The sequence below is a fragment of the Brassica napus genome, chromosome A1 (genome assembly GCF_020379485.1).
Source record: "Brassica napus cultivar Da-Ae chromosome A1, Da-Ae, whole genome shotgun sequence".
Classification (NCBI taxonomy): Eukaryota; Viridiplantae; Streptophyta; class Magnoliopsida; order Brassicales; family Brassicaceae; genus Brassica; species Brassica napus.
Genome location: NC_063434.1, coordinates 20,239,444 through 20,265,297, shown reverse-complemented (window position 1 = coordinate 20,265,297; position 25,854 = coordinate 20,239,444). Strand labels below are relative to the sequence as shown.

Here is a 25,854-nt window from a genome sequence, read left to right as displayed (position 1 = left end):
AAGGGTGGAATTTTGGGGATATAGTTTTAAAATTTAAAAAATAAAAAACAAATTTTAAAAATTTCAAAATAAAAGAGGCTATTTTAGTCATTTTTTGTTTGAATACTATTTTTGTGACAGAAACTTAAAAATTTATATTTGAGAGAATTGTCCAAATTATAGTTCTAGAAACAGTTTTAATAAATAAAATAAAACTCAAAATTTTGACAACATAGTAAATGATAAATTGAAAAAAATACATCAAAATACGAAAACTCGCGTAGCACGGAAAATGAACCTAGTATGTATAATCTCTATATTTCTATTTAAAACATCACACTGTTTCTCTTCAAAACTTAGTGTTTCAAAGATGGATCCATAAAAAAAATTATCAAGTCAAAACAAAACTAGAGATTAAATGTTATATGAAATTCTAGTAACATGTCTATTAGGTCCAATTTTTTAAATATCAGGCACGAAAAAAAGGCTGTGATCGTGACTTCTCCTTTATTTAATAGATAAGATTAAACATTGCTCAATTTATTAAACGATCATCGTCGTCGCTGCGGAGAAAAATCGAAATCGAAATCGATGTGGACGCACTCGTTTCGTTGAAGCAGACAATTTGAAGAAGAAGAAGAAGAAGAAGAACGAAGATGGATCCGGAGCAGACGTTTATAAGGGTTCAGGAGAGGTTTTCACAGATCTTAAATCCAAGGATTAGGGCTTTGTTAGAGTATACGTTCCTCTTCGTCGCCATCACTTTGTTCTCCATCCTTGTCGTTATGCACGCCAACTATGTTCAGCAGGTACTCTATTCACTCAAAGATTTAAACTTTAATAAGTCTGTAATTAGAGTTAATTGTTGATCAGACTTTTATGTTAATTGTTGAGCTTAAGCCTATAAATATGGATAGAAGGTATTTTGATTTGGAGACTACTGTTAGATCCTTCTCTAAAACTTGCAGTGGTCATAGAATCCTCCCCAATATACATTTCTGATTTCTTTATGTTTACGGCAAATAGATAGAATACAAATTCACATTTTGATTTCTTTGTGGCACACTTCAATTTTTTTCTTGCAAAGCCTGGTTGTTCAAGTGAGCTGACTGGAGTAGAGTTATCTGAAGCAGAGCTTTTACAAATCAAGGTATGTAATGTAACCTCTGATGCGAGTTTGCTTTATTTTAGTGCAAGTTTTTAGATTTTCCTGGCCCATCTTTTAGTTCTCTCTACAACATATATGGCACTAACTTATCTGTGTTGTTGTATAGATAACAAGCGCGGGGTTGTGGTCACGTACTGATGAAAGTACCGCTGCTCATGTTCCTCAAGTTGAAGCTTCAGCTGACAACTTAGAACAAGTCTCAAAGAATGATCAAGGTGATTCTTTATCTTCAGGAGTAGACTCTGGTTGTGTTGGTTTAGATAGGGGCTCATGCTGCTTCTTTTTTTAAATCATGTAGAAAGCTGTCCTAGTGAAGAGAATGCTGATGATACATTTGTCAAAATTGACAAGGAAGAGCCCCGGAGTAGTTTCTCCGTGTCTGCAAAAGAGACTGTCAGAGCAGCTATTCTTCGCTTTCCCAAAAAGTTTTATAGGCGCATATCTTTCGTTTTGCAGCATACAGCACGGTTCCTCAGTGGTGTTAGAAAAATATGGGTGAGTTGTCTCTTTAACTGACTTAGAATATCCCCGAATAATGAGTTCATCTTTGTTTCTTTTACTTTTGTTTCTCAAAATATGACTTAGATATTGCTTACGGCTGTTATATATAAGCGTTTTATCTCCTCTGTGAGGTTTCTGTTGAATATTCTTGGCAACAACTATCATGATTCTTTTGTTCGGAAATATAGGCTACTGGAAGATTTAAGTGGCTCAATTGTTAGGGTGTGGAATTTTTTCATTATTGCATCCCTTTGTTTTGGGAGGAAAATGAACTTAGGTCTAGTTACGAAATTTGGCTCTTTAAAGATATCTATATTTTGGTGGCACAGTATTTTATGATCTGTTGAGTTTCAGTCTGGTTTTTTTTTTTGTCTTTGACTAAACAAATTATTTTGCTCTTCAAAATTTTAAATGCAGAACGTTATTGCCATACCGCTGAATCTTAATTTGCCCAAATTGTTTCATGTGCTGTATATGGATAAGGTCAACTACTATGCAGGTAAAAGCCTTCTCAATAGAATCTCTATTATATATCTATAGTGGTTTTGTTCTTCATATCTAATGAACCTATCAGACAATGATGAGCCTTTTTTACAAATGAAAAATTGAATCTGAATACATACATTACATTGTTAACATTTCTTGTTCCAGATAGGCAAATTACCAAAAGTTTCAATTTTCATTTATGAGGTGTAGGGATTAGAAGAGGAAAATCACACAAATTGGGCTTTTGCTCTGTTTTGGGTGGGAAGATGTATGCACTTACTCATGTGGTATGTTTGAAATTAATGTGTTTGTCGATTGTTTGTGACAGTTCAATGGCTTGAGAGAAGAACTCAAGAGTTTGAGCCAACATATCTATATACTATGGAAAAGGTAAAGATTGTTCTCTGTTAAGAATTCAAAGCTGACTAGCGGAAAATCCATGAGCATTTTATACCCTAGAATAAACTATTTTGTTAAGGAAGATTTAAAAAATGAGGAACTCTTCAGTTGAAATTCTGGTTCGATCTTACAGTTGCTTTGCCCTATTTCCATATAGGGTTACTTTTTGCTGCCTGATGAAGCAAAGTCACGGCATAACATTCGCACTGCAAATGTAAGCATATCAGCACGGCATCCCTGCTTTGGCAACAGGTAATACTCATGTCATTTCTCCTCATAATGGAAACAATTAAAATTTAATTGGATAGGCTGGATCCTGATGATAAGCTTCGTAAAATTAAAATTAAATTACTTTTGCAGGTGGCAGCAACTTACTATAAACAGAGTTGTAGGATATGATACAATTATAATGAATAGCTTGCAGAACTCTGCTGGTCAAGGTAGGTATTAGCTGTTTGTCTGGTTGATAGAGCCCATGCAAGTTTCATTAATCGTGGGTCTCTTCATTTTGCAATTAGGCAGAGCTAAGTTATATATCTGTATCCTTCTAAGCCTGTGATTCCTTGCTTTTGTAGCTTGTGTGCAACCTATTTCCATCTGGAAGTTTAGCCTACTCTGACAAGAGACTCTCTGTTTATATTTTATTGATACCTTAATTATCATTTGGGAAATGCATGAAAATGCATAATGTAAAATAATCACTGTCATTACCACCTGCGCATGTCCCTTTGATTATTTTTATCTATATGCTATTGTGAAAGCTGGAGATTTCACCTCATATAACTGCGAACTTCACCCATTACAGGTTACATGTACAACTTTCAGACAAGAGAGTTTTACAATCTTAGTTACTCCCAAGAGCTTTCTGAAGGTTCTTCGCAATTTGGAGGTATGCCATGTTCTGTATCATGAACAACATATGTTAAAAAGTTTACCTTGAATCTCTCAAATCTCTTTAGTGTGAGCATTATGTTGGATTGGAAGATCTGGTTAAGGCGTTAGTAGCTCTTGCAATTCTCTTTAGATCAGTATAACCATTTGCTCAAGTAATATCATTATTCCGGGCTTCTGCAGATTACTTGGTGACAAAATGTGGTGTCCTTATGATGTCTCTGTTTGTGTTTTTCACAACCACAATGTCTGTGTCATTCACTTTGCGAGAGACACAAACTCGCATGTTGAAGTTCACAGGTTTGTCTTTCTTCTGTTTCACTAGCCACCTAGCCGGTGATTTCCCATCTTTGCTTCTCAGAATTTATTTTTGTTTGGATATCAATATTTTTGCAGTGCAGCTTCAACACCATGCTCAGCATCGGTTACCAACGTTTCAGTTGATCTTTGTGCACGTGATTGAATCCCTCGTCTTTGTCCCGGTATGCGTACACATCCCTGGTTCGTTTTGTATTACAACATTTCAGAGTATTCTCTCGTGACTGACATAATATAATCATTTGAAATTGCAGATAATGATTGGGATTCTCTTCTTCCTGTTTGAGTTTTACGACGATCAGCTATTAGCTTTCATGGTCCTAGTTCTTGTCTGGCTATGCGAATTATTCACCCTGATAAGGTTTGGTCTTTCTTTTGCCTCAGTTAGCTCTCTTGCAACCAATTAAAAGTTTGTTCCTCAAAAGGCCTATGTTTCAAATGTTGTAGTGTTAGGACACCAATATCGATGAAGTTCTTCCCGCGTTTCTTTTTGCTCTACTTCTTGGTGTTCCACATTTATTTCTTCTCGTATGCATATGGTAAGGACTGATTAACTACTGTCTATATTTTTCAGAGACGTCACGTATAAATGTCTCTAACTGCTTAACTCTCTCAACAGGTTTTTCTTATCTAGCGCTAATGACAACCGCTGCATTCATGCAACACTTGATTTTGTATTTCTGGAACCGTTTTGAGGTAAACTTTGATCCCAATAGCTCTCAGTGAAAAGTTCTTTCTTTATCTAAAAACTAAAACACAAAAGTCTGCAGGTACCGGCACTTGAGAGGTTCCTTCAAAGCCGACAGTCGCATCTTCACCAACATCCAGACTTCCACATCACTTCCTCAACAATCCTAGCGTCAACTCTTCACATCACAAGGCTGAACAGAACAACAAGAAACCGAGCTCCGTCTGGTCCAAACAACCCAACCCCAAACCAAAACACTGAATCAAGATCTCCAGCAGCAGTAGCGGATGCAGGAGACGAGAATCAAATGCAAAATCAACCGCAAGAAGTGAACACAGCAAACGCCATTCCTGTAGAGCCTAATCCGCACGCAGGCGCTATGAGCTCGTTCAGCTCGATGTTACTACGGATTTTAGGCGGTGCTTCCTCAGAAGGATTTAACTCGTTTCTCTCGATGTTTAGGGATGTGAGAGATGAAGATGAAGCTCAAGTGTTCGCAGATACTTCCCCTCCGAACCCTCATCATGATACTCTTTTAGTGGACTAAATGTATTCCTTTGTTTGCTGTATATCGTTTTTTTTGTTGTTCTGGTTTTCTGTTCCTTGTTGCTTGTATAGTCCAGTGGCCAGAGAAACAAGCATTTGGGATACAAAACAGAGAGGCTTGATAAAGAAATGGTAAAACGGTTGGTAAAGAATTTATGACACTGTTTTGGAGAAAATGAGCTTTTATGTAAGTATTTGCAATCCGCAACTAGTTATTGACAGCATAAAACTAGGATTAAAATACCCATCTACCTCTAATAAATTAACAGAAAACCAATAATTAACTATCTTAAACATATAGATGATTTACCCGCACATGTAGATATTTAAAGATACGTAATTAGTACATCAATACTATTAAAACACAAACATTTTAATCTACTTACAAATAGTCTATGTCAAACCATAATATTTAACTACTATATCTACTTATGTTTAACTTAATTATTATTAAATATATATTCTAACCTAAAATTAAGTAATAAATAACTGATCTATTAATTTTAAAAAATAATAAATTTAATTTATATTAACACCAAATTTAAGTAACTAATCAATTATATTTTATTTATTAATAAAATAAATTATATATGCCTATTAATTCGTATATATAGAATTGTACATTAGTCCAAATGCAAGAAATAAAATTTTCAAAATCCTCACCAAATGCATAATAATATAATTCTTCTAGATCTATACTATTAAAACAGAATCCTCTTTAGGATTATACCCCTGAATTTTCCTTTTAATTACAAAACATTCCAGCCCAAAAACTTTTGAATTATTTAAAAGCCTTTTACGAAAATGACTAGCCCACCTATTCTATACTATCAGAAATTTAAGCCCACCACTTCTATAATATAGTTTTCGAAAATTTAAGGAATATTTTCGAATTTACAACCCATTTAGCACTATAAGATTTTCAAAATCAAATCAAATAAAGAGAATATTTCCAATCTTGAAGAACACTCATAAAATATAACCGAAAATCTCTCTAAATATATGAAGATTTGATTTTCCAAATCGACATCCCTCAACTTTCTCCCCAAGTTTACAATCAAACCTAACACCTAGCTTAAATTCCGATCAATACTATAAGAACCCTTCACCAGTTTCCTGTTCAAAGCGCAACCTTCCAACAAACCAAAAAATAAATCTATGGCTACTAAAAAAATTTCACCTTCAATGCAAATCCAAGCATCGAAAGGTCCTAATGAAAAATCTGTCCTCTTCGGCGACTTGAAACCGTGGAAAAACACTTGGTTGGTTCATGTAAAGGTGCTACACGCTTGGAAACAATACATTCAATCCGTAGAGACAATGGAATTCGTCTTGGCTGATGAGACTGTAAGCGTTCCTTACTGTATTTATCAGTCGATTTGGTTTTATTTAACATTTTGGGATTGGCTACTAATATTTCAATTTCATATGGTTTTTGTTTTAGGGGCAAAAAATTCATGCAACATGTAAACAGACTTACATTGAAAGTAAGGGAAGGATCCTTACGGTTGGAGCATGGCGCTACATCCAGAATTTCCAGATTACTCCTGCTGGTGGAGCTTATCGAACCACAGATCATACCTGGAAAATTGTTTTCAATCAAAATACGGCCGTTACGCGATCTAATCACGTTAATGACGAGCTGTATCTGAATTTGTCAGACTTTTAAACTGTTTTGTCTGGAACACTTGATGAGAATTTTTTAATTGGTAAACATATAAATGTTTTCTGTTTTGCCACTATCTATTTGTAACAGTCTATACTAACGTCATCAGTTTTTTACAGATGTGCTCGGTCAAGTTTTGGATTGTGGTGATGTCGAAAACATTCAGTGTACCGGGGGAAAGCAACGAAAAAAACTTGAATTCACCCTAAGCGACATCAAGTAAGTTAGCTGTCATTTACTCCAAAAACAAATGTATTGCATACGAGTAAGATAATAAAACTAACCATATCTTGACAACCTTTCATAGTGATTCGCATTTACCATGCTGCATATGGGGCAACTTAGCCGAGAAACTCCATTCTGCAATTAACCAAGAAGTTGGTATGGTTACTATGCTGCTCAGGTTTGCTAAGCTTGGGAGATTTAGAGGTACATAATTCACGATAAACCATTATGATAAACTTAATGGTTTATATCTTAATTTTCCATCAAACAAGTTTGTTTCATATGGGCTTTACATTATATACTAAACATTGTTTTTGAAGTTATATAAGAATTTCATATTTATAATTAAAAAATTTAAATATACAATTAATAAACATAAACATAAAGTAGATAGGAATGTAATACATGATATCAATACACTCGGTCATAATTTAAATAATATTACAATTCATTTAAATATTTTAATAATTTAATAAGACAATGTACACATTAATTTTACCAAAAAAAATTGTAAAGTTAATATCTTCCTGTATTTTTGAAAAAAAAAATTATTTCACAATATTAACATTTGGTATAGATGAAAAAGTAATGTAAAACATAAAAACAAATGCTAACAAAAAACACTAAGACATTTGATATACATTTGTTATAATACTAGATATATGTCCAATAAAACAAACTCGCGCTTAATAATAAAATTGACAAAGAATACAAACCCGCGCTTTGAAAGCGCGGGTCAAAATCTAGTAGAGTATTAAAATTAGATATATATATATATATATAGTTAGCTAATATTAATATTTAATGATATGATGGAACATGTTACTATTAATATTTTTACGAGTATAGTTTTACGGGTTGTTCCAACAAACATGTAAATATTTATCAAATATAAAACTAACTGACAAAAAAAAACACATTTTAAGTTAGGCTTGGGAGTCTATGTACCTGTTGGGATACGGGTTCGGTATTTTGAATTTTGGTTCAAATTTACATCCTATGTCTAATTCTGGTAAATTTGTAAGTACGGATCGAGTTCGGATATAACACATTGTTTTTGATTCTAATTTTTATGACATCCTAAAACTCATAAAGTAATCATCCATCGTATGGATTCAGGTTATATTAGTTCGGTTTTGATATATCTGAAGTTAAATTTAAAATTTAAAAGAAAAGCATTAAAAATAAATACTTATTAATAGAGAATTAGATATTTAAAGTAATTATTTAAAATTTAAATACTTATTCTTAGATATCATTTCAAAGTAATATAAAATGGAGTATATGAAGTACATATTTATGCTTCAAATATTTATATTTGTGATTAATTTGAATATTAGAAACGGTTTTCTGGATTTTATTCGGATATTTTGGTTTTCCGAGTTATATGTTTGAGTTTGTCTAATAACACTCCGGGTTCGAATATGTTTTGAACCACTGTACAATATTCTTTTTGGTATTTCTTATATTTCAGAGTACGAATCAGGTTTTTTGTTTGGGTTTGGTTCGAACTTCAGGTTACATGTTTTATGCTCTGGCCTACTTTAGATAAAGAGAAAATGTGATTATATAAAATTTTCACCAAAACTAGTGTATTATTAATTTATAAGTCAATAACTTTAAATCAAACATCAAATTTATACTATTTCTTTTATGAATTTTTCTCTTCTTTGATTTTTAACTTTTATTGATTGAAAAAAAAATATATTAGTATAGGATAATAATATTATTTTGTTTATCTTTTCAAAATGCGTTGTTATTTTAGCCAGTTTGTATTATATTGATTTACAATAAATTATCTAATAAATAATATGTTCTCACTAATATATAATGATGTTACTAAATCAAAATTTTTGGAGTTATCAAAACCTACAAAATCCCAACATAAATCAAAAACACAAAATATTAAATAGAACTCAACTTTACATATTACATTAATCAAAGTAAATAAAGCTATTGATATATGTATAGTTATAATGTAAAATACCTTTTATAATAACTAAATAAAGATTTGAAAAGAAAGACGATTTGACAACCAAAACATTTAAAATATGTAGTGTATGAGATAAAAGCATCTCCAACCCTTTGTTTTTTTTAATAACATCTAACTTTATTGATTTCAAATCAATGTAACACATATATTACATGAAACATAAATTACAACAAACATATTGTTAAGAAAAACTTTTAATAGAGACACGATGATTCCTAACACATTCGTAGGATAGGCTGATTCTCCAACCCTTTGTTATGTTCATCTGTAAATGTCATAAACTTATAATAGAGAAAAATATTCTCTAGGTAATCTTTTTCTTCTTCAAAAATAGAGATTACTAGGTTGTCCTTTAAATATAGAGTCAATAGTATTCTTTCATTATAGAGTCATAATTTTTTATTTTCAAATTTTTTATTTTATTTTAAAACTTTAATAATTATAACTAAAACAAATATTTTATAATACAGTTTTTATATTAAAAAAATAATCACATTTTTACATAATAGTCTTTCAAAAAAATATAGTTAAAAAAATTATAACTCTATGAAATCCTTGTAAAAATTAAACGTGAATAGGTTTAATTTCCAAGTTTTATAAATATAAGGTACTTTTTTGTGAAATAGAAAACGAATATTTTGAAAATATTTCTTTTTAGAGGCAAACCTAGAGAAATACATTGGAGGAAATGCATCTTTATTTAGAATTACTCTAATGTAAGAAAATTAAATAAAATTTATTACCACTCTTCTAAACATATTTTTAATATTATAGTATAATAATATATCTAATATTCTAACCTATTTTAAATATTTTAGTATAATGATAAATCTAATTATTCTTGTATATAATACTAGTTATAAAAATTCAAGCATAAAAAGAAACATGTAGATAAACATAAAATAAATACATTGAATTATCTTTTCCGTTTTTTCTTTCAAACAGTTTTCAATTTATCTTTTCAACTAATTTTTCTTTATTTATATTTATTCAATTAAATAAGAAATTTTATAATTATTCATTAAGGGTAACATAAAATTTAGACTCTCTAACTTTTAACGTGAGAGACCGAATGCGAAAAATCACTTCGCAAATAATTATATCGATACTAGTTTTAAAATCTGCGTCTTATGCGGGATGAGCATTGTGTATACAAATTAGTTTTGCGTATTACTACTTATTTTAAGTTCTTTTACATATTATATAATAATAAATTATTATTAAATAATTGAAAAGCTATTAGTTATTACGTGTATAATTAAATACGCACAAACACATAAATAAAACAATCACTCTTCTTTACTTGCAATCATTTTGTGGTAAATAAATAAAAACAATAATTTTTACATATTTATATGGTATATAATTTAAATGATATCGACATATATATAATATATTTTAATATGGATATCTAGTAAATAAGGCTTCGTATTCATATGGTTTTATGATTATTTGTATATTTTTATAACAATAATTTTAACTGTTGATAATAAAATTTTCAATGTGGGCCTTTTAATAGTTGTAATAATTTTATAATCATTTTAAAAATTCAATGCAAATTTCAAAATTAAAATATTAAGTTGTAAATATTTTTTCAATGAAAATTTTGAAATTAAAATATTTATATATTTTATATGGTATATAGTTTAAGTTAAACGAATATTAAATATATATATATATATATATTACTATGAATATCTATCAATTGAGTCTTCCTACTCATATGGTTTTATAATCATTTTAATCTTGTTACAACAAAACTTTTAAACTACTGATCACAATTTTTCAGTGTGAAAATTTTAACAATTTTGATAATTTATAGTCATTTAAAAGCAATTCAAAATATAACTTATATGGAAAATCTAAATGTTTATTCTATGGTTAATGTATTATTTATTTTATTCTACTAATATAAAATTAAACAAAAATTATACATGATACAAAAATTGTTATCAAAATTTTATTATTCAAATCATTAATTACCATATATATGTTATTCACATTAGGTAATACCCGTAGTTCTTATTTAAGAAAAGAATGAACAATGTTTTTGTATACATTAATGATTAACTTTATGGTTAATTAATGAGAAATATAGTATAAGTTTAGGTGGAGCAACATTTTTCTCTTACAATTTTAAGAATCAATCTAGTGTTGATACATGATATAGCTTAAATGTTAAAATGCTTCTCAACTTATATATAATGGATTGTAAATGACTAGTTAGAAAATAAATCTGTATATACAATACTTGAGTATTAGATATGAGTACTAGGTATGACATTTACAAATACTTGAAAAATAATTCGAAACAAATTCCATTATGATCCATATAAAATATTTAGTAAAGAACACAAATCAATTTTGTATAAATCTAAGTTAATAAAATGTCTAAGTTTTGCATGGACATATATATCTCTTATATTTAATTGAGAAGCAATACAACATTTTAGGTAGCAACATGTCATTACTACAATGAATTTTAGAATTTTTTTTTAAAATTTTGGTTTGTCCATATAAACATAGATTATATTTTTTATTAAACTAACAATCAAATTTATTAGTAGTATACAATAAATATCCTCATTCTTTCCTTAAATAAAATCAATGGAACTATCTAATATGATTAACATATATATGGTAATTAATGAATTTAAATAATAAATATTTGATAACAATTTTCGTATACTCCATCATTTTTTAAAATTTTATATTATTAAGAAATTAAACAATCACAATAACTATATAATAAATATTAGATTTTCTCTTAGATGATCTATTTTATTTTTTTTAAACGACTATGAATTATTAAAACTGTTAAAAGTCTCACGTTGAAATTTTTCATGATCAATGGTTAACTTTTTTTCATAATAAGATACAAATGATTCATTTGTATCTTGTTATACAAAAAAGTTAGACAAGATCATAAAAATTTCAACTTAAGACTTTGAACATAGTGTCTCATAATTATCATAGTGTCTCATAATTAGATATAACTTTTTTAAAAGAATAATCGTATTAACTTCTTTTTTCCTGGGACTACAGTTTCTCTGAAACGATTTCTTATAAACTAATATATATTTCCACTGTTTTTATTCAATAATGTACTATAAGTTTTATTTTGTTTCAGTTAGATGATGATTTTAGTTTATAATGTAAAATTTATTAATTTTAATGTTTATAACCATTTGTGTTTTTCAAAATTTTAATTATTGATTGAATTATTTGACTAGGTAATTAATATATTTTCATTTTAGAAAAGGTAAGAAATTAAATGTATTCTAAATTTGAAAATTGGAAAAACTTATGGAATATTTGTTTTTACCATAAATGAAACTATACCTTTGTTAGATCATTTGTTTTCCCTTATTTCATGGAATCATCAAATTAGTCAACGAGTTTAGTTGGAAATACATAAATAGAAACATTGTCAGACTGTCCATGTTTAAGCATATAAATCTCTTTTCGTATGTGCTTTAGTTGGACATTGATCTCCAAGTTCTGTCTTAAACTGTAAGCCTTTTTGTTAGATCATTCTTTGTCCCTTATTTCATGGAATCATCAAATTAATCAACGAGTTTAATTGGAAGTACTTAAATAAAAACATTGGTTCTTTCTATAAACAAACTCTGTCCATGTTTAAATCTCTATATAGGCACCTCTGTGTATAAGCTGAATATAAATCTCTTTTCATCTGCATAGATACTAGGTTGCCTGTGGTATAGCTGGACACTGATCTCTAAGTTCTGTCTTAAACTATAAGCTTTTTTTAACCATTGACTTTGAATTCCACAGATCTCATTGACGATGACGTGGTACTGAGAAGGGGTTGGAAACTGAATCATCTCAAAGCGTTTCAATCATGAACAAAGAGAATGCTGTTTCTGGCAACGTCATACCGCTCCATGCCCATACTGCTTCAGAAGTGGATGTTGCAACACAGAGTCTAGGACATGTCGTTAGAGCAAACACAAAGAGAGCATCCTTGGACGAGAAGAAAGCCAATGCACCTAAGAAGCGAGCTGTTCTTAAAGATATCACAAAGGAGATTTCAGCTAAGGTTCATGTTGTTAAGCACACACAATACTGCTTGCTTCTTAAACTCCTAGTTTATATCAAATAATGATGACAATAGTATGCTTCTGCTAATAACTCTGTCCATGTAGTTGGAGAACATCAAGCAGATAGAGAAGGTGGCATCTTCTTCTGTATCCACTGTGGCAAGTAATCTGCAAGTCATTGACATTGATTCAGATAACAAAGATCCTCTACTTTGTAGCCTTTATGCACCTGAAATCTACTACAATCTGCGTGTTGCCGAGGTAATAAAATATCTTATAATGCTGCATTTGAGGCATCTGATTCCTAAATACTTGTCTACGCCTAGCAGCTTCAACGCAGACCATTTCCTGATTATATGGAAAGGATACAAAGAGATCTGACTCATACAATGAGAGGAATACTAGTTGATTGGCTTGTCGAGGTTAGTCTTTTACATCCTCTTTTTTTAATATTTGTTGCTAAGATTTAAAGTCTTGTTACAAAACAAATTTCAGGTCTCAGAGGAATACAAACTTGTACCTGACACACTCTATCTCACAGTATATCTCATAGATTGGTTTCTCCATGGAAACTACATTGAAAGACAGAGGCTTCAATTGCTCGGTGTCACTTGTATGTTCATTGCTTCGTAAGTTTATAATCTCTTCCCCCCTAAAAATCACACAATGCTGGTAAGGAAGGCAACATCTAAAAATGAGTTTGGTGTGTTCTTGAAATGTTGTAAAGAAAATACGAGGAGAAATTTGTGCCACGCATTGAGGAGTTCTGCTTCATCACTGATAACACTTTCATAAAAGATCAGGTCTTGGAGATGGAGAGACAAGTACTGATGCATTTTAGCTTTCAGATTTACACACCCACTTCAAAAACATTCCTCAGGTAAATGTGAAAACACTTCAGATGTTCTAGTTTTTTTGGTGATTCTAAGTTTCCATTCTTTTTTGCAGGAGATTTCTCCGGGCAGCTCATGCTTCTGATATGCAGAAACCAAGTGTCGAGATAGAGTTTCTGGCGAACTATCTCATGGAACTGACGTTAATAGACTATGAGTTCTTGAAGTTCCTTCCTTCGGTTATCGCTGCTTCAGCTGTTTTCCTTGCTAAGTGGACACTGAACCAATCAAGCCACCCTTGGGTCTGTTCTCTCTTTGGTTTTTGTTAAGACAAATCTTGAATCTTGAATATTGAATCTCACACAGCTTTTATTCTTTCATTTTATTGGGTTTAGAATCCAACTCTTGAGCATTACACAACGTTGAAAGCCTCAGACCTCAAAGCATCAGTTCACGCCTTGCAAGATCTACAGCTTAACACCAAAGGGTGCACCTTAGTTTCTATACGCATGAAGTATAAGCAAGAGAAGGTAAACACAAAAAAGATTCAAGTTAAATCTCACTTTTTAGTTTGGTTTGGTTTGGTTTGGTTTACATAACTTTACATATTTATATTACAACAGTTCAAATCAGTGGGGGTTTTGTCGTCTCCGGAGATACCTGACAGGCTATTCTGAATAGAGACTAAACAGAGTGGTTCTTCTCCTAACCGATGCATTTGCAACTTAGAAACTGGTGGCCAGGACCATCCCTTTTCCTCCTTCATATGTAGCTACAAAAAAAGTCTACATTAATAGCAGATTATTATAGCACGTTTTACCGAACTACTATCACAGATAACTTAGAAATTTTCGTACTATATAATAGCGTTAAATAAACGTTACTACAGAGTCAAACCTAAAATAACATTTAACTAATATATTTTGAAATTTAAGTGAGCGGAAAAACAAAATTACTGATTTCGTCAACACTTACTAAAAAATTAGACTTAATTGCCAAATACATTATTTAAGCTGTTTCAGTAATGTTATCAAATGCATATAATAGCATTTTTCTAATGCTAAGAAAAACTATTTAAACCTCTAAACTCTAAACATAGTTTTAAACCCTAAACATGGTTTTAAACCCTAAACTCTAAAGACAACTCTTAAGACTAATATTTTTATATTATAACTTCAAATCTTAATGTTAAACTCAAAATTATAGTTTTCTTAATCTTAAACAAAAATCTTTAATCTTTAATAATTAATCAAACTCTATATCCTAAATCCTAACTTTAAACATAAACTATATATTCAATACTCTAAATATAACCTTCAAATCTTAAATCACAAAGCTAAACTTTACTCTTAATCATAATTCTTTTTTACAAACCATAAAATCTAAATTAAAAACTTTTAAATCAAACATACACATTTAGAAATGAATTATAAATCAGATTAATGGTAAACTACTAAAAAAAAAATAATAGACTAATTAATAAATAATTAAGCAAGCCTTTGAAAAGAAACACAGGAAGGAGAAGTAGTGGTGTGGCAGACCGGTGTCTCCGGTTAAGCGCGGTGCGGCGATGGTGTGACAGAGCGGCGCTGGAGTCTTTTTTTTTTTTTTTTTTTTTTGTAATAGTCAATGTATCCGAGTCATTCGTTTCCAAGCCTGAGATGCAGAAGGTCCTTCACTTTCTCTTACCCTTTAGCTGTGTGCTTATTGCAATGGAACACACTTTAAAGTGTTTGAACTTTTACTTCTTTTGGCTGGAGATTGAGATGCTTCAGGATTCTAATCTATCAATATTTAAATCTGAAGCCAAAAGTATCAATATTCCATGGGTAAACCTATACCATATTGGGTTATTTTTTGGGTCTGGATTTCAATATTGACGTTTATGGGTTTTTGCGGATTGGGTATAAACTGGGTTGGATTATCTGTGGGTTGGGCTGGGCTAGGTTATTTTACCCTACGTTAACATCCCTATTCTCAGGTAACATATATAAATGGTTGTTCTACTTCGTGATGGTGATGAATCCTTGAGACATCTTTTGAAGGTATTACGAAGTTTTTTACTTTGGATTGTTCTTTTCTCAAGGTTGAGACGGAGAGAACAGATCCGGAGGCGGAGAGAGAATAGACGCTATCGGAGCTTGTCAGAGGAATAGTAGAAGAAGCTTGACGACGGAGGAGGTAAGGCTGGTCGTACGGGGGAGATGCGAGTGCGGCAGAGACTGAAGAAGAATATGGTTTAGTGGCTTTATTAGGTTTAGACGTTTAGTTAATAAACCAATTTGTAATAGTAAACCATGTAAACCAAAATTCAATTTATTGTAAACTAAATTTAATTTATAAATAAAATTTATTTTATTTTTATTATAAAACAATTTTAGTTTAATTTTCAATTATTTTATTTTTAATTATAATAATTTTTAGTTTATCTAAAAATCTATAGTAGTCTTTCCACGGTCTGGATTCTGATACCCAGTAACTGGATTAATCAGTGTTCGTTTATTCCGATCTAGTTTAGACTTATTTGGTTCTACCAAACCGAGATTATTTTAATTGTAAAGGATGTATAATTTTTTCTATTTTCTATCAAGCCGTTATGGCTACAGAACATTATTTTGTTCTGCTTTGCTATAACCTAAACTAGATCTGCTATGTCATCCCTATTAAATTTGATATCTACTTTCTTTTTGATTAATAGGAAATTTGATGTGTACACAAATAAATTATACTAGTTTGATGTATACATTAAGCTACAATTGAGATGATTAACTCATTTTTGTTTATCTCTATCTAAACATAGGCAGACATTGTGATACATACCCAACAAGATCCGCAGCCGATGTTTTTAAAACCGGACAGGAAACTGAACTGGATAATTTTTGGATCACGTTTCAACATGGTTGGAACAGGTCAAACATGGTTTAATAATCTGGTTTAATATATTTTCAAAGTATAAATTTAGAAGTAATGTTAGTAAATACGATACATAATCAAAATATAAATAAATTAAATACATAAACATTATAAAGATACTTTTTATGTTTATACAAATGGTTCATAGATTTTTGATAGTTTTAATGATTTTTATCACTTTAATAACTCTGAGATCCAATCCGACTACGTGACGGGTTCATGGTCGAACCAGTTATTAGACCCAACCCGGCTATATAACCAGTTCATGGTCGAACCCGGATCAACCAGTGGGTTGGTCCGGTTTTAAAAACACAGCCTGCGGCCTAACCATAAGACATTTCTGCTTGTTTGATTCATTTTCAGGTCTAATATTTACTAAGTCATTTTCAATGTAATGAGGTCCATAAACAATCGACCAAAACATAGAGAAACACAAGGTAAATCGCTTTGTATAAATAATCAAATGATATTCAATACATAAGTTCAGTGTGCTCTATAGGCTATTATAAGTTCATTTGTAACACGATCTATCAACACACCACACAACCATTTGCTGATAGAGTTTTTACGGCTCCTTGGCTTTTCCACGATCAACCTTAGATCCTGAAACCATAAACCACTCGCTGCAATCATAATCCGATATCATAACGGTTGATTCTAACAATGCATGGTTTGGTTCCTCTAAACAATTATAAACCTCTATCTACTATATCACATACATTCGGCCAAGCCCGAACAAGTCAAAGCCTAACCCAACAATCTTATTCAGACCATAACCGAATCGCCCTTATTTCATTCCGATCACACAATTCGGGTCTAGGTTCGATTGGCCAATCTTTAAGTCCGGCCCATAGGCCCACATACCTACTTAACTTATTCAGCCCAAATCTTGGATCCATAGACACGAGTAAAGCCTATCCGGATTGCCTTGCAACCGATCAGACCTTGCGATCTCTTACCGCGGTCAAACGAACCATACGTCGACTAATAAGTCTTAGACTGACTCAATGGATCGGCCTAAGCCTTAATTACATTGGTCTGCTCAACACATGCGCACATCCGGCCCATGGCCTAGGATCGCGGTTAGATGCAAACGATCTAAGGCAAGGGACATAACCCTTCATCTCAACCTTCTCACATATTCGTACATATCCAGAAAGAGAAGAAGTAGAATGAATTGAAATATATTAGAGAAGAACAGATGCGACCTAAACCAATCGGACCATAGACTCGACTAAACCGAACAATGGTCTAGTCTGATGGATCGCCGGTCTATCACATACCTTGGAGCCACACTCAGAGGTTTCCACACGTTTCTCCTTGCCAGCTCCATCTATTTCTAGTTGGTATCTCTTCCTCAAACGATCACCCTTGTTGGAAAGTAAACACCACCGCGATCGGCCTTTCTCTTGATTGGATTATCTCTCTCTTTCTTTTTTTTTGTTTCTATTCTCTCACGATATTTCACTGAGTTTTTACTCTTGAAACTGATTATTAGAACCAACATAGAGACCCTATATTTATAGGGAATGAGGTCGGCCATTGCCTTGGGCGAACGAGTACAAATTGCTAGACGGATGGGTACAACTTGGTTGAAAGTTTGTAAGTTTAGCCAGTTCCACCCCATTGCCTATAACCGCCCCATATTGGGTCGATCTTATACCCAACCAGTTATCTAAGCCCCCTAGGCCTAGCCCAGGACCTCACCAGCCCATAGCCAACATGGCCAACCAACCAGCCTTGCACCAGCCCGGACCCGGACCAACTGCTCAAGCTCCAAACACTCCTTCCAGCTGAGTTGAGCTGGCTCCCAACTGACCCAGCTGAGTGAGCTAGTAGTCAAGCTAGTTGAGCTGACATAACTTGGACCGAGTAAATTGAGCTTGACCAAACTTTTTTCAGCTGATCGAGTACACGTCTACATCGCCCAGCTATCATACAACTCGTCCAACTTTGTCATCTTTGTTTCCTTCAATGCAAGGTTAAGTTTCTTCCTTCTGATGGACTTAACCTTCTAATTTGGCCATGGAACACTTGATTTTAAGTCTTACAAACGGATGGTATGTTTCCCCGAACCATGGCCCATCCCGACGATCCTATCTAGGATCGAAGATGCAATAACTCTCCCCCACTTGCGATGGATTCGTCTCGAATCCAAACCAAGTATTTCCTCGGTCGCAAATTGCACAAACCACTGAGGATAGTCGGCTTTCATCCTAGCCTCTGTCTCCCAAGTTGTTTCCTTTTGCCCATTATAATCCGAGATGACTTTGATCATTTGGATCGTTTTTTTCCTTGTTGCTTTTTCCATCCTATCTACAATCCTAACCGGCCTTGTCTCAAAGGTTAGGTTCGTACCCATATCCGCAAGAATCTCTGGTATAATGATATCTTGGTCCGTTATACATTTCCTAATTTTGGTGACATGAAACACATTGTGGAATGCTTCCATCTTGGTTGGCAAATCCAACTTTTATGCCACATTACCAACTCTTTCAATGATCCTGAATGGATCCAAGTATATCGAGTCTAATTTTCTTCTCCCAATAATCCTCACCCGTCCCTTGAAGGTGATCATTTTGAGATGCACGAGGTCATCGACCACGAACTCGAGATCTTTCCTTCGTTTATCTGCATATTTCTTTTGTCGATCTTGAGCCGCCCTCATCTTATCCTTCAATAACTTAACCTTCTCAGTTGTCTCCTCGACAATCTCTGGACCAATCATACTACGCTCCCCTAGTTGTGTTCAGCATAGTGGTGTCATGCATGGCTGCCCATATATAGAGGCCGCACACCACACAGCCACTCACCGATAGAGTCTTCACGGCTCCTTGGCTTTACCACGATCAGCCTCAGATCCTGAAACAATAAACCACTCACATCAATCATAATCTGATATCATAAAGGTTGATTCTAACAATGCATGGTTTGGTTCCTCTAAACAATTATAACCCTCTATCTACTATATCACATACATTCGGCCAAGCCCATAACAAGTCCAAGCTTAACCCAACAATCTTACTCAAACCATAGTCGGATCTACTTCTTCTCTTTCTCGATATGTACGAATAGGTGTGAAGGTTGAATCGAAGGGCTGCGTCCCTTGGCTTAGATCGTTTGTTTGATCACTGTGGAATCGACCTGTTTCGGTGTTAATTTTATTGTAGTAAAGTACATGTCTAGGGATGTTTTCTTACATACCATCATCTGGTTGGACCTATAAGGAATATTTTCTTTCCCTATTATATGGTCTTATAGTTATCCGTTTTCTATTGGAATATTGTTATTCCTTAATATATTTGGTGACCAATGAAATTGAAGATAAATGAGTAATTCCTAATTTTTTTCCACCTTGATGGACAGTTGAGATTAATCTAAAGGAAACCCTAAAGAAGAATTAGGTCATCTCTCCACCTATAAATACATATCTTTAGACCATCATAAAGATATCCTAAAAGCAAAACTAACGTTATAGGCGAGGCGAGAGAAACCTAAAAGTTTCTAAGAAGAGATTGAGCTCTTCATCTTTCATTCAGGACTCAATCCATTCAGGAAGATCTCTCAGGCACAATGAATCCAGGTAACTCTATAAACATTCATATGATTCTATTATATGATTAACCTAGATGTTTAAAGATCTTATAATTCATGTAAATTTAACTTACATGACCGAGGAAGTTATTTGAATGAGTTTTTATTCTTCGAGGTTATATATCGACATGTTTGTTTTGTGTTTATCTTTGGGTTTTTTCCTGACACGGGTGCCATCCATGTCAGGATTTATGATTTAGTGTTTGCAATTTCAATTTTACTTATAGTTAAGACAATATAATAGGAGTATATAGAATGAAATTTGTGAATACTGAAGGGGAAATCGTGGGTGGGTTATGTAGGTTGGAGAAATAGAGTGCCAGAGGGTAAAGTGAAGAAGGAGGGTTGGCCACACATGTTTTTTCTCCTCTTTGAGCAATCTACATCGCGCGGAGTTTGATTCTAAAAACAAATTAATTGCTATATTTTTTCCTATACTTTTGGATTTGTGACATATTTGGTTGGAGCAACTGTTTTGCATTAATTTGTTTTGATATATTTCTTTGAAAATTTGTGTTTGATATACTATGGATTTTACCCGCTTTTAGCCATGGTATATAGATGTTTTTAAATACATTATATTTTATTTACTTCATTTTTCACATTTTCTCTATTTAAGTTACTCTCATTTACTTAATATCCAATCACACTAGATGACCGTATAACACATATAGCAATATAATCTATGTGGAAAAGTTATTTACTTTTATTTCAGTTGCTTGAATATCCATCAACCGGATTTTTTTTAATATTTTTCTCTCGTTACTATTCAAAGAAGAGTAATTGTAGTGTGTGTTTATCCCATCCAATTAGTGAATAGAAAAATGTTGAGCTGCATTTCACTTTCTTAATTTTTATTTACTTTGAAGATTTTCCACTTGTTTTCTCATTTTTAAGTTACTCTCGTTTATTCTATTTTATCCAATCATACTTTATGACTATATAACACATATAACGATATAATCTGGGTGAAAAAGTGATTTATTCTTATTTCAGTTGTTTTAATACCAATCATGTGGAAACTATTTTTATTTCTTTCTAATTATTTACTCTTTTTACTATTCAAAGAAGAATAAATGTAGTGTGTGTTTATTTCATCCAGTTTGTGAAGAGAGAAATATCGCGTTGCATTTAATTTTCTTATATTTTATTTACTTTAGAGATTTTTCACTATTTTCTCTATTTTAAGTTCTTCTCAGTTATTCTATATTATTTATTCACAGTATATGGCTGTATAACGTATTTAACGATATAATCTAGGTAGAAAAGTGATTTACTCTTATTTCAACTGTTTTAATACCAATCAAATAGATTTTTTTTATATTTTTCTCTCATTACTATGGATATTCAAAGAATTGTAAATACAGTGTGTGTTTATCCATCTACTTCGTAACAATAATGTTGTCACTGCATTTCGTTTTTTATATTTTATTTACTCCTACGTTTTTTCACTCATTTTCATTATTTTAAATTACTTTCATTTACTCTTAAATTATCCGTTCACACTCTATGATTGTATAACACATTTAGTGGGTCTGATTGGTTGCAGCTGTGATTTTAGTTTTTTGCTGTAGAATTTATGCGGTGTATTTTTTTGCTGTAGCTGTAAGATTTTTGCTGTGATTTTGTATGTTATAAAACTCACAGATTTATTAATAAGTTTCTAAAACACTGTTATTGGGGGTGATTGGTAGTTGTTGTAGGTGCTGTCCACAGCCCTATTTATTTCTACAGCACCAAATTCAAAGCAATCAAGCTTTAAATTTTTTTTTTGAAACCAAAGCTGTTGAAATAAACTACAGCTGTACAAGTGCTCTGCATAGCCAAATATCCAAAGCAATTTTTTAGTGCTTTCCATAAAATTCTACAGCAATAAAATCTAAAGCCACAGCAAAAAGTCTACAGATTTTTTCTATAGTAAAACTTTTAAAGCTACAGCCATTACCAATCGGACCCATTATGCTGTGGAAATATTAGTGTCTACAGCCAAAAAAAAAGAAAAAAAAGAAACGAAGTTGTAGGTTTCAAAAATCAAAGCAAAGCTTGACTGTTAAATATTGTGGCTGTAGAAATATTTTTTTGTTGTCCACAGCAACCAAAGCACTAACCAATCAACCTCTAATCTAGTTGAAAAATGCTTTACTTTTATTTCACCTGACTTAATATCAATCAAATGGAAAAAAAAAACAATTTTTTTATTTTTTATGTTTTACTCTCTTTTCTATTTAAAAAAGAGTAAATCCAATGTGTATTAATCACATTGAATTTGAAAAGAAAAATGTCAAGCTGCATTTCACTTTTTAAAATATTTTATTTACTCTTCAGATTTTTCATTCATTTTTTTCTTTTTTTTTTAGTCTCATTTACTATATATTATCCAATCACATTCATAGCTAATTATTTCTTATTTAGTATAGGGCTTATTGGCGATATAGCCAGATTTCAAAAACAAATAAAAAAAGTAACAATGATTTTGACGTAATTCAGTGTCAGACATTTTGGCTTGATACTATCCGGTTATGCCCCTTACCATAACAGGTTGCCGGTTCCTTGTTATAAAATGAACGACATGGAAGATGTGTTTGCCACATTAACAATCACATATAATAGGGATCGTTGTGCGCATCTGTCTTGAACACGTATGCGAAAGGATATAATCAAGAGTATTTGACGAACAGTTGTGAGGGAGATAGAAACTCTGTTAATAGAACAGCGATCTGAAGATGATGACATAAATCCTATTCCGATTGTATTGCTTTCCATACTATGTCACGTACGTGGAATGATTTATTGTAAGTTCATTTACAATAGAGTGATGGTGTTCTTAATTTCAGAATGGTGATAAGGTGCATGGTGAAAGTAAAATACGAAATGGTTTACATAAAATCAAGCCGAATTCAGTAAAACGTCCAAGTTAGAGGACGAAACTTTCCGTTTCACATGAGTCAGATGGAATGTAATATATATTATGAACGTAAATAGATACATGCAAAAAATCTTCTTTCCATTCCACATGAACTATATAAGATAGAATAGGTGTATGCATATGACCCACAAAATAAGTAGACGCTGATGTATGCGGTTGTGCAGAGTTGATGACGTATTCCCTGCAGTAAATGACCACTAATGGATTACAACTATTTCATATAAAGGATTACGAGGAAGCCACGTAAATAGGTGGAGTTATTAGAGATGTTTTACTGTGCAGAGTTAAACAAGTGGTGTAAATTAGAAAGTGTACCAATAAATGTTGTATTCCATAATATAATTGTTGTGTACGGTTAGTCCACATAGTACGTACACATGTCAATGTGTTTATTCCATTGAATATATTCTATACCACGTACTACATACTATGTTATGTGATGCTATACACATAGTTCACCAACTTTGATTTACATACAAATGATAGCTAATGGGAGCTTGGTAAAACAACATTTCACAGTAAACACTAAACCTAAGTCCATGAAATATAAACCCTCATACAATGCAGTCCAAATCATTCCGAAATGACACTCCTTTTCTCAAAAACATGATTCGCCTAATTACATTCTTTATCAGCCATAGCCCACACATGGTTGACGTACATAAAGCTAATGAGTATATGTAAGACAACGCTTGATATGTACATACACTTCATAGTACGTACACATGTCAATGTGTTTATTCCATTGAATATATTCTATACCACGTACTACATACTATGTTATGTGATGCTATACACATGGTTCACCAACCTTGATTTACATACAAATGGTAGCTAATGGGGGCTTGGTAAAACAACACTTCCCAGTAAACACTAAACCTAAGTCAAGGAAATATAAACCCTCATACAATGCAGTCCAAATCTCCCTTTTTCTCAAAAACATGATTCGCCTAATTACATTCTTTATCAACCATAGCCCACACATGGTTGACGTACATGAAGCTAATGGGTATAGGTAAGACAACGCTTGATGATGTAAACCCAATTCCATAAAATAGAAACCCTAATACATTGGGGACACAAGACGTCCAGAAATTAAACCCACATTGCCGGAAGACGGTAGAACATCAATCCAATGTATGTTAAAAGTAGTTGTTAACCCTTTTATTCTCTGTGGGTTCAAAGCCTGTCTCAAACAATTTACATGGGAGGTCTAAATCGTCCACGCCAAACCTGCAAAACGATACAAGCTAATCAACAAAACTATGGGAAAGATGATATACATTTAGTGTCTAAAACCAACAAACACGAATATTTCATCTCGTATAGAATAGAGCAGGGCGATATCATACTACATACAAGTGCATGCAAAGTGAAAAGTAGTGCTATTACATACAACATAAGCATATTCCAATATAATCTACATGCAACACAACCATACCATTCCAAATTCAATCTACAAACAACACAACCATTCCATTTCAAGTAGAATAAGGCGAAAATATAGTGGATTATCTAATTGAGTGAACTAATAATGCAATGATATTTCACACCAAAATTCAATTTTCCATACTACATACAAGCGCATGCCAAGTGGAAACTAGTGCTATTACATATTCCAGTACAATCTACATGTAACACAACCATTCCATTCCAAATACAATCTATGTACAACACAACCATTCCATTTCAAGTAGAATAAGACGATAAAGTATTGGATTACCTAATTGAATGAACTAATAATGCAATGATATTCCACATGAAAATTCAATTTTCCATACTATGTAGTTCTTGTACCAGAGAAACCACAATTCCAAAATCTGACCGAAAGAACGAACGAGGAAGCATAAATAAAATGAGGAATGCACTGAATATGATGAAAATACCACGAATTGAAAGCACATTATATAACTAACTGTCTAATACTATCTCATATGGAATAGTGAAATTGCATAATAGTAATATGACAAGATAAAACGAGATGGAAAGTGGATATAATTTACTATATGTAGTCGCAAAGCAATTGTCAGCCACAATATTCCACACCAAATAAATCTACATTCATACACTACGGTCGGTGTGGCACCGGTTCAACAGAATTCAAATTTAGGAACCATCAGAACAGTCGGAACAACCAAAACATGAAATCAAAATCCCTAAATTCTGAGCATAAGGCCCTAATTTCGTAGAAGATCCCAAAATCATATGAAATATGAACAGACGAAGAGAAGGTGAAGTTAAATCAAAGAAGACAGTGATAACTTACCGTACTGACAAAGACCGGAGAGGAATCGGTTTGATGAAGTTGGGGAGAAGCGTCTCTAACTAACCGTCTCTGCAAAGTAAACGCCTTCTGTTTCGAATGATAGTGGAAACAGAGAGAAGAGCACAACTAGAATTACAGTGAGAAGGGGATGGAGAAGATGTTGTGATCTACCAGAAGCGAGAATGTGTAGCGAATCAGAAGATGTGAATAATAGTAAGCCACGATTTACTTTTGTGGATCTAATAATTTATTTATTTCTTTTGCAGGTTACACTGGTTGAAGGAGAGGGTAATACAGTATTAATATGTATATGTGACGCCGTGTATCGAACTGTTAGGTAAATTGAGTAGTGGATGAATATTAGTTTTTTTCATGGTTATAGGCCCCAATTGCCGTTTAGT

The 25,854-nt window shown here is 32.4% G+C and overlaps 2 protein-coding genes across 2 annotated transcripts; both read left to right on the top strand.

Annotated features, from left to right (window-relative positions):
• Window positions 1–511: 511 nt before the first annotated feature.
• On the top strand, window positions 512–5,152 carry LOC106422510 (membralin-like protein At1g60995). Its single transcript, XM_022719852.2, has 15 exons — window positions 512–788; window positions 1,067–1,129; window positions 1,254–1,362; window positions 1,446–1,642; window positions 2,066–2,147; window positions 2,463–2,524; window positions 2,691–2,785; window positions 2,894–2,973; window positions 3,339–3,422; window positions 3,608–3,724; window positions 3,821–3,906; window positions 3,997–4,103; window positions 4,190–4,281; window positions 4,362–4,438; window positions 4,513–5,152. Exons 1-15 carry the CDS (start codon window positions 636–638, stop codon window positions 4,975–4,977), a joined length of 1,869 nt encoding a protein of 622 aa, XP_022575573.2. The 5' UTR covers window positions 512–635; the 3' UTR covers window positions 4,978–5,152.
• A 7,570-nt stretch (window positions 5,153–12,722) lies between these two features.
• LOC106422453 (cyclin-A2-4-like) lies at window positions 12,723–14,431 on the top strand. The gene is made up of 8 exons (XM_048735767.1): window positions 12,723–12,920; window positions 13,027–13,182; window positions 13,248–13,343; window positions 13,417–13,550; window positions 13,649–13,801; window positions 13,870–14,056; window positions 14,150–14,284; window positions 14,378–14,431. The coding sequence occupies exons 1-8, from the start codon at window positions 12,723–12,725 to the stop codon at window positions 14,429–14,431; spliced, it is 1,113 nt and encodes a 370-aa protein (XP_048591724.1).
• Window positions 14,432–25,854: the final 11,423 nt, after the last annotated feature.

Bases quoted from the DNA above. Each gene is read 5' to 3' on its own strand.
- LOC106422510 (XM_022719852.2), top strand. From the start codon at position 636: ATGGATCCGGAGCAGACGTTTATAAGGGTTCAGGAGAGGTTTTCACAG. The intron at 789-1,066 runs GTACTCTATTCA...TTTCTTGCAAAG, and splicing joins ACGCCAACTATGTTCAGCAG to CCTGGTTGTTCAAGTGAGCT. The intron at 2,148-2,462 runs GTAAAAGCCTTC...TGTTTGTGACAG, and splicing joins TAAGGTCAACTACTATGCAG to TTCAATGGCTTGAGAGAAGA.
- LOC106422453 (XM_048735767.1), top strand. From the start codon at position 12,723: ATGAACAAAGAGAATGCTGTTTCTGGCAACGTCATACCGCTCCATGCC. The intron at 12,921-13,026 runs GTTCATGTTGTT...CTGTCCATGTAG, and splicing joins CAAAGGAGATTTCAGCTAAG to TTGGAGAACATCAAGCAGAT. The intron at 13,344-13,416 runs GTTAGTCTTTTA...AACAAATTTCAG, and splicing joins TAGTTGATTGGCTTGTCGAG to GTCTCAGAGGAATACAAACT.